Raw genomic sequence first — 9,343 nt, forward strand, 5'->3', positions numbered from 1 at the left:
TCCCGCCCGGGCGGCCCGCCCAGCAGGGTACCCGCGGCTGCTCCCGCAGGAAGCGCGGCTGTTCCTGCGGTTCCCAGTATGCCCGTAGCTGCCCGCTCCTTAGAGCTCCCACCCAGCGACGTCAGCCGTCCTTGCCAATACAAGGATGACCGAAATGCACGACGCGAAACACTCGTACCTGCCGTGTTACGCGAAGAAAAACCCTTCCATAAAGAAGAGGGTTATTTTCTTTCAGACAGCTAAGGCTGGATTTACTAGATTTAAATAGCAGCAGAGAATGAAGGAGTATAAAGGCAACACCATGTGTTTAGCAGAGCAAGATCGACATTTCCTTCAAATAAGCTGCTATTCCATTGCTGATACTGCTACTTAGTTTTATAAATCAGTAGCTCTCAAAGGCAAGCCAGGCTCCTCTGAAAGGAAGATAAATTTAATTATATCATTTAATAATGCAGCAGTGATGCCTGGATTGCAGACCAAGTCTGCAATGCATGATCCAGAGCTGGTTTATGAAAACATTTAAAAAATAAGGACATCGAGGCTTTTGTGTGGCTGCACTGATGATGCACAAAGACACTTGGGTATTGGCAGTGGGTGTTCAGTCGTAGGGCTGTTGTCACAGCCAGACAAAAAGCTGTTTTCACAGGGGTCTGGACTGGACAGAGACAGAGCCCGGGGCAGGAAGGGACAGTAGCTCTGCTAGCTGGTTTTAGACTGCTGTGGATATCCTGTTACTTTTCTTCTGTGTCCTGTGGTTAGCTTGAGTTCTGGATCCAGCTGTGGCACCTAGCTGTTATCAGGCTGCCCTGTTCATGAACTCATCTGGCTCCTTCTTCAAGCAGTTTGCATGGACTTTGTCCCTACTGCTGAGGTATGAGGTCCATCCCAGGCTCCAGACAGTCCCCTTTTCAGACTAAGTTTATTCACAGGCAGGTCTTTTCACTTGTTCCTCTGCCAGCACTGCTTAGAATTATAAACAGCTCTTTATCCTTGCTGATGCTTTATGCCTTTTCCATGTGTATGTATGCACATGGATACATGTTTACACAATGTCATGTATGTATGTATGTGTATGTGTATGCATGCACGTATTTATAGAGTGGAGTCACGTTCCTTCCTGGGCTAAAGAGGTCACACTCTTGCCAACTCCTCTGGTATGACACGTCTTTGGTTCCCTCCATCGTCCTTGGCTTTTCCTGCAATTGCTCCCTTTTAAACATAGAATACAAAACCTGCAGAGAATACTCACAGTTTGCTCTTTATTTCTAAAGTTTTTTGCAGCTGTTAGAAAACGGACGATTTCTGAAGGTCTGAACAAAACGCAAGTAATGGTCAGCTGCACCAAAATTGCCAGGGAAGAATGGGGGAAAAAAAAATCCAATGGACAAAATGTCTCAAAGATGAGTTTCACTAGTCTTCAAGCACGGGTATATTTTGAAGCTTGTTTGAAAGTTTATAGCTTCGTGAGTACCCTGTCAGGATAGATACCTGTAACAATTCATTTAAATTTAAATTTGAAAGTGACAAGAAAGGAGCTAGAAGTCCTGGATCCTTTAAAGGCGTTCGGGCTCAGATATTAAGATGCTGAAGGTAACATCAACTCATAAATTTTGCTCATTTGTCAGATTTTATCTCTGGGTTTAATCCCTTTTTTACTGTAAAATGACTGTTGATTGCTCATTCTGTTTAGTAACACCATGTATCATTTTAAAAGAGTATTTACAAACATTAGGGTTTACTGACCTGGAATCAAGTCTTTCTAATATAACTAGAAAAATCTGATTGATGGGGTTTTTTCTTCTTCCTCAGAACTTGTTTTTTCTTCTTCCTCAGAATGACTGCCTTGTGCATGGTGAAACATTTATGTCAAACAACCAGAAATGAGAACAGATATGCAAAAAGGTTCTTTGGCACTCTTCTGACACAGACAGCACAAAAGTGGCTCTTTTCTCCATTCTGGATACTGGTACCCGACCCTAGGAAGTCAGCTGTGTTTGGGCTTACTCAACCATTTTGTACAGATGAAAAATCTCACACACAACCAAAAAGGAAAGCAGCATTTGGAAGTGTCGGGCGAAGAATTCCCTATCGTGTTTTGCACGTAATCAACCAGGATGGAGAGAGCTTAGGAAACATGCACCGAGCAGAGGCACTCAGACTTATGGATCAACAGGGCCTGAAACTAGTTCTACTTCGTGAGAATGTAGAACCTCCAGTTTACAGACTAATGACTGGGCAGCAGATTCACGAAGAACAGCTTAAACGTGCAGAGAAGAAAAAAGCAAGTCCAAAGCCAGGTATGTACATTGTAAACACTACAACACTGAGGACTTTGAAAAATGCTGCATTAAAAGTGGTTTCAGCAGATTAAATCCTCTTACTTGTATTTGTGTAAATCCAAAGTAATGTCACTGCAGTCTGTGCTGTTAAGGATTTGCAGTGGTGAAAATAAAATTTTGGATTAGTCCAGTCTTCCAGAGAAGCCTTCTATTGCCCTCTCAGGATTTGCTATTTTGGCATCTGCTGACTTTAAAAAAAAAATACCTTTATTTGAGAGAATATAACTAGGCTCTGGTTCCATGAGACTCACTGAATTTCTGTTCTTTTACTAAGGCATAGAGTGACAGGCAGTTTTTACAAACTAAGGACCAGATACACCAATATAATTACATAGTTTGTCACCAGTAGTCATGAAACACTCCCTTCCTTATTTGCTTCTAGGAAGACAAAATCTGGAGCCCTTTCTTGTACAGAGTAAGAGAAAACTTTTTCAATATTGAACACTTTTCAGTTTGGTTTTTTTCTTAAGACAACCTGCTCCAGCAGTTTAACAAACTGAGTTTGGCTTTAGAAAAGGCGTGTGACCTTGTATCCTCTCTTATCCTCAGGCTACCAAAGATAGCTGTGCTTTGGGTAGAGTTCTGATTTTAGAGGAGAGCATATTGTGGCAATGAGTTGCTCTGTTAAAGAAACCACAAAAATATTATTTAGGTGGTGACTACTTTAGAGAAACTTCAAGGAGGAAGAGACCATGGATAGTTCAAATATATTACAAGGCATTGTTGCACTTCCAACTGAATATTGCACTTCAGCATTCAATAAAATGGGCTTGAGATGAAGAGCTATCTAACATCAAAGCTTTTACCTTCAGCTGTCCTACGTGCAGAACACAGGAATTTGCACGCTAAGTCTTTAATTCCAGATCCAATGCTTACCTGTTCATTAGACCTACGAACAAGAACAAGACTATAACTATGAACAAGAATGTCATTAAAAATACCTTAAGCCTTCTCACCCTGAAGAGATTTCCTGGTGTGCCTCAAACATGCATTCAGTCTCCCAGTTGTGGCAGTGAGTGTGAGAGTATCAAGTAGGCACCCTTTAAGGTGAGAGTGATACATGCTGAGACAATGAGATCGGGGTGCTCTGAGAAAGCAGCATGGGAGGAAGGAGTCAAGCAGACAAAGCACCCTAAGCTGATAAGAGAGCAACTAGTACAAGTTTGTCAAATGTTAAGCCAATGCAGTTTCAATTCTGTTTTAAACAGGGGTGGTTCAGAAGGAGTTATCCTTTTCTTCAGCTATTGCCAGGAACGACTTGGAGACCAAGACTAAACAGGTAGCACAGTGGATTGAAAAGAAACACCATGTTAAGGTTACCATCCGGCAAGCAAAAGGTAGCAGTACAGACATGGTAAGTGCACTCTTGAAGGCTGGACCAGTCAATGTCATTAAATAGCTGTATTGACCTTCCCTATTCAGTACTGCCGCCATTTTTAGCATCTCAGTGAAGATCCAGGTCCTGTGCAAGTAATGGTTGCCTGCCTTAAGCTGCTCCTGTTCAAACACGGGTAGAGAAGTAGGCTCAGAGAGACAATTCAAACATCGTGCTTCCTTAAGAATCCAGCTGCAATACTGGCTTGGACAGCAGAGTCCTAGTAGTAGTAGTTCCTACTCCTAGGCAGCACCACCTTATTAATGGGGCTGGTGCAATTTTGTTATCTATGGCTTTAGCCGGCTCACCCACTGAAAACTTTAAAAGTGAGGTTTAAAAAAATTTGTCTGCATTTTAGCTGGATTATTTCACCAACTGTTCTTCTGGAGCTGCATCGGTGCAACTTTGGCTAAGGTTAGTTGTCCATTGCTACGTAAAAAACTGCTGGAATAGTGTTCCAAGACTGGCAACATGAACATCTCTAAAAATGTTAAGGAGCTGATGGCAACTTACCAGTATAATTGCAGGGCCTTGAGACTTCAGTGTCATTTGCACAAATGGATTTTTTTATAAATACTCCATGCAAGATTTTTTTTCCTGGTAATGTCTATAGTGAATTAGTGTTAGGAAATGGCTGAATGCCCCTCTAGTGACTTGCCTAAACCTGCTTATGAGTAAAGAACAAACAGTTAAGAAAGGAAAAGGTGAAGTGCTCAAACCAGGACTAGTTTGTTTCAGCTAATAGCTAAACTAAGCAGGAGATCATGTTATTACAGAGCAGCTTGAAATATTTTTCTGCCTGTATTTGTGTATTCATTTAGTTCCATTTTTCTCCTCTTTTTTAGCTCGAACTTTTTGATCAAATTTTGGAGACTGTGTCTGAGAAAGCCACTTATCTTTCCAAGCCAAAAGTTGCTAGAGAAGGAGTGAGTACCTGTATTTTGAGGCACATGTCTGACAAAGAGCTGAAAGAACACCAGAAAATGGAAATCAAGAAAAACAATACAGTAAAGAAAGATGAAAATGAAGATCTGAAGTCAAATGAGTTGCATCAGTGACTTTCTGAAGCGGTGTAAACAACAGTAATTTATTAAAAAACAAAATAAAAATATTATCTTTAGATAAAGTCATTGCTGAGTTTTGCATTGGTCATTCCATGAAGAACGTTGTCTCGGTTAACCTTTGCTACAGAGTCTGAATTTCAACAGTTGGTATTCCATTTTCTGTGACCTTATCCACTGTCTTGCTTTCCGTCACAACCTTATCCTTTCCTGGCTGCGTTTTAGGAGGAATGTAGCCACTGAGACGAGAGGCTAAGCTCCTCTTGGGCCGAGAACGCTTTGCCTGGCAGAAGAAGATCCAGAATCAGTAAACTTAACGTATCTGTGGAGTAAAGATCACTGCTGTGGTGGGGAAAGAAGAAATCAATGTACAGGCCAGGACTGCATTAGCTAAAGGAGCTTCATAAATTAAGGATCTCACAAATTAACTAGATATTATTTTCCTGCCTGAAGTCTGATTCTATAATAGATAATGTTTACTCTCCTCTACAGCGACACAGTAGGGTTGAGAAGACTTCTCCAAGAGTGTAACTTACTTTCAAGTTCAGCTTCCTCTTTTCAGGATCATGTACAACTGCGTGCCTTGCTAGGCTCTGCTACAGTTACAAAGAGCAGGGGGGAAAGAAAGAAAGAAGTTTATAATTTCAGATTATGTGATTCAGATAAGAACAGTTAAAAAAATACATACCTTCATTGCAAACACTTTTCCACAGCCTGGATAATCACAAGAGAATGGTTTTTTCTCCTCATGAAAAGAGAGAATATGGCTTTGAAGGTTAAATAAAGTTGTGTAAGTTCTTCCACATCCTTCTCTGGGGCAGCGGCAGACCTCCCTCTCCACAGCGTGTGTCTTTTGATGCTGCTTGAGGTAATCTTTCCGTTTAAAAGTTTTGTTACACTCACTGCAAACTATTGGCTCTGAGTGGGAGAAAGAAAGGCAGAGTATAAATTAACGATTTCTTACAGAAGCTCAAAATCAAACCCTAGTGGTCCATTAGAACAATGCTAAAATCAACATGAAATGCAAGGAACTTAGAGACTTCAGGAGGATAATGCAATGTGAATTATCCAGATCTGAAATCCTACATTAAACAATTTTTTGTTAACTGAATCACAAAGCTAAGTTAGTATATTGAGCAGAATTTTCATCAAAGATCTGAAGTGACAACCATTTTACCAATAAAGTTAGACAAGTTGAGACACAATGACAAGTTGATGAGTTCAGCAAGGACTCCAGATTAGCAGTTGGTTTCATATTTGTATCAAAAGTTTACTAAAGCATTTGGAATTTACCTGTATGACTGACTTTATTATGTTTCAGAAGCTCTGTCCAAGTTTTTCCTATGTATGAGCAGTTTTCCTTCTTGCATGCATAGCCTGTTGGACAGGACAGATGTTTACAAGCACAAAGGGTCTGGCAAACAGTCAAGTTTTACAAGGGGGAACTCCACTTTCAGTGTTTGAAAATTAAAAGCCAGTTATTCCTTGTCTCCTCCCATACTGCACAGGAATGGGGTAAAAGACAACGAACAATCAACACAAATTAGAACAAGAGAAAATCCTGACAGCTTTAAGTAAGAAACTTTGTATCACTGACACCAGTTGTCCAGAGAGGCTGTGGAAGCCCTAGCCCTGGGAACATTCAACACCACTGGATGCAGTCCTCAACAACCTGGTCTAACTGGCACCACCTTGAGCAGGGACCTGGACCCTATGACCTCCAGAGATCCTTTCTGACCTAAATGATTTTGTGAAACTCTCTCTCCTTGCTTCAGTAAAGTGACTTCCTCCCAGCCATACACCTTCTCTCAAATAGATGAAAATAACTAATAATATATATTACTTCTATATAAATATTTGTCCTGCATATTAAAAAAATAGAACACTGACCATACAGTAATATTCCAGAGTGTAAAGAGATTCTACCATTCTATCAAGCAGGCAGGAACCACAAAAGTCAACACTATTTAAATCCCAGGACTGGAGCGCTCAAAGAACTATGAAAAAGTCCCTGTCTTAAAAAAAGTAAATCACAGTACAAATCACAGCTTTCTGAGTAGTCTTCCTAGTCTGCTGGGTTGGTTTGGTTTTGATTTTTTCTATCACTGGAAAGCTGGTTATCTGTCAATGAAAGAATAGATAGGAGTGTAGCAGGATTATCTCAAACATACAAGGCCATGTCATGATGATTTCACTTAAAAACCTCTCACATAGGTTCATTAATAACTAAAAATACACGTGGTTCTGCCAAGGCTCCATAGGAAGTTTGTGGCAGAACTAGCAACTGATCCTAAGCTCTGGAGGTCTAGGCTAATGTCCTAACCATCAGCCCATCTCCAAAAGATGGATTATTGACAAGGAAGCACCTCAGGAGAAGAAATAAGGAATCCTGAGCTCTGTTCAGCCTGCCACAAACACACAGTAACTGAACACTGCAATGCCTTGCAGTTGTATCCCACTTCACTACTCAAAAAGGGTGTTCTTGTCTGTCTGGATCACTAGGCCCAGAACACTCACATCTGTCATGCATCTGTGCATACTCTGCACTGGAAGCAGTCCTTTTTCCTTTGCTAAAACGTAACTTAAGCAGCAAGGAAAAACACTTTTACCTTCATGTATCTTCTCATGCCGTTTTAGCCGACTTGGAGTAGAGAAGCACTTTCCACATCCTTCTTTATTACATCTAGGTACAAAACACAGTGGTTTCATTTCTTTCACTGTATCCATGTATTTTTTGTTCTTTAAGTCAAGAGCAATTAAAATGAACAAAATAATCCAAGTTTCCCTTTGCCTAGAGATCAGTGTGTCCCCACCTTGTAAAAGTAAATTCCATAGTATTTTTTTAATAGACTTGGATGCCTTTGAGAGTTAGGATTATACCATAATTTCCATGTATACAGCAAGTTGAGCTTTAGCTAAAAAGTCAAGCCTTGTATCATGCCTACACAGCAGGTTCTTCAAACATAAAAGGATGGAAAGTGGAAGGTTTAAGTGGCTTGTACAGAACCAGCAGCCAGAGCCACAGCAGAGCACTGACTCCTTATGTCCAACCATAGTAGTGCATTTCACTTCAGTGGAATGAACACTCATGTTAAGTGTGACCCACGTGCAAGAAATACAAGACTGAACTTTGCTTTCAGCAGATCTACAGTGATGTGTTACCCAAATGGAGTTGCAGTGCACAGCTGCCAAGATTAACGTCCAAGTCTTTCCTCTTTTTCTAGGTACTACTCACTTCAATGTCAGCCAAGTCACTGCATTTTATTGGGAAATAAAGGTAGCTGTATTTTTCCTTACTGTGCAAGCTCTTATGCTTGTATTTCAAACTATGAACTAAAAATTGGCAGGGAGGGGGGGGTGTTGTGTTATTTTTTTATAAAAATGCTGGAATTGCTGGAATGCTGAAGTTACAGAGCACCAAGACTGTTGCTCAAAACGGATCACTGAGAAAAGGACTAGTATAAGAAATAAACTTGCAGTGCTGACTACAAATTGATTTATCTTTTTTTTTACTGCCACATCAATGAAAAGGCTGAGAAAAAAGGCACCTATTTTCATCTACAGTGTTTAAATGGAATCATTAAAGTTCAGTATTAAAATTATCCACCTACTTGAAAGGAGGTTCATTGGTGTGGTGACACTGATGAACTTTAAGTTGTTGATGCTTCTTGAAAGACTTGTTACAGCCTTCGAAGTCACACTATTGAGGAAATTAAGTTATTATTAGAGGCCAAAGAGTGACAGCTCAGTTCACGTGTTTGCTGAAATTCCAGTCATGGTATTTGAACTTGTATAAGTACCACATAATAACAAGTTGAAGTATTTCACCAGATACACAAAAAGGAGCTTGTTTAGCCTCCACTGTACAGTACAAAGGTAATTACTCACCACATATTGCTTTTGCTGATTTTGATGCTTGCGCTCAACATGCTTCTTCATGTTTGATTTTGTTCCAAATTTCTCATTGCACCCATCAGTTGTGCACCTGTAAATGAACCGCGTTTTTTATCACTGCTGTCAAACAGTGATTTGTTCCCCAGGCAGATACAGAAAGCACTGTACTAGAGGAACACAGAAGAATTACTGAAACTCACAACTCAAATACAAAAGTCTGCTTTGAAGACACTAAAAACCAGAGGCTAAGTTAGCCTTTTAATAATGTATTCTTTGGGGGAGATCTGCCCATTCCTTTAAGCATCTGTTATAGATCACTGCCAGAAAGAGAGTTTGATCCCCACGTCCCGCCCTGTGTGCACTGTTATGGCACTGCCCATGACGCCAAAGCCAGGCATGCATGCCCTGTACCCCCGCCCCGTTTTAACTCCCTTTCCTTACGGACAACCGCACTCCAGCTTGAGAAGCAAAAACTTGGGCCTTACTCGAATGGTTTCTCCCCGGTGTGCGTGAGGAGGTGTCGGGCGCGGTGGAAGTCCCTCGTGAACCCTTTGCCGCAGCCTTCATAATCGCAAACATACGGCCTCTGAAAGAGAGGAGCTGTTCCAGGGCACAAACCCACCCCCCCCGGGGCTCGCCCGCTCCCGGGAGGCCGCTGTCAGCGGGATGCCCCG

At 41.1% G+C, this 9,343-nt stretch overlaps 2 protein-coding genes across 2 annotated transcripts in view; one reads left to right on the forward strand and one right to left on the reverse strand.

The window, feature by feature from the left end:
* The first annotated feature begins 25 nt into the window (after positions 1-25).
* MTIF3 (mitochondrial translational initiation factor 3) lies at positions 26-4,844 on the forward strand. Its single transcript, XM_008631463.2, has 4 exons — positions 26-1,427; positions 1,834-2,297; positions 3,548-3,693; positions 4,560-4,844. Exons 2-4 carry the CDS (start codon positions 1,835-1,837, stop codon positions 4,770-4,772), a joined length of 822 nt encoding a protein of 273 aa, XP_008629685.1. The 5' UTR covers positions 26-1,427; position 1,834; the 3' UTR covers positions 4,773-4,844.
* The window catches only part of GTF3A (general transcription factor IIIA), a 14,842-nt gene continuing 10,280 nt past the window's right edge, over positions 4,782-9,343 (reverse strand). Inside the window, exons 4-11 of the mRNA XM_017731258.1 lie at positions 9,155-9,253; positions 8,664-8,760; positions 8,387-8,475; positions 7,385-7,458; positions 6,069-6,152; positions 5,464-5,693; positions 5,312-5,371; positions 4,782-5,058 (exon numbers count right to left, since the gene is read on the reverse strand). Of these exons, the coding sequence (XP_017586747.1) occupies positions 4,900-5,058; positions 5,312-5,371; positions 5,464-5,693; positions 6,069-6,152; positions 7,385-7,458; positions 8,387-8,475; positions 8,664-8,760; positions 9,155-9,253 (892 nt within the window). The 3' untranslated portion in view covers positions 4,782-4,899. The remainder of the gene's footprint in view (positions 5,059-5,311; positions 5,372-5,463; positions 5,694-6,068; positions 6,153-7,384; positions 7,459-8,386; positions 8,476-8,663; positions 8,761-9,154; positions 9,254-9,343) is intronic.

Source organism: Corvus brachyrhynchos, unplaced genomic scaffold, assembly GCF_000691975.1.
Source record: "Corvus brachyrhynchos isolate BGI_N302 unplaced genomic scaffold, ASM69197v1 scaffold103, whole genome shotgun sequence".
In the NCBI taxonomy this organism is placed as follows: domain Eukaryota; kingdom Metazoa; phylum Chordata; class Aves; order Passeriformes; family Corvidae; genus Corvus; species Corvus brachyrhynchos.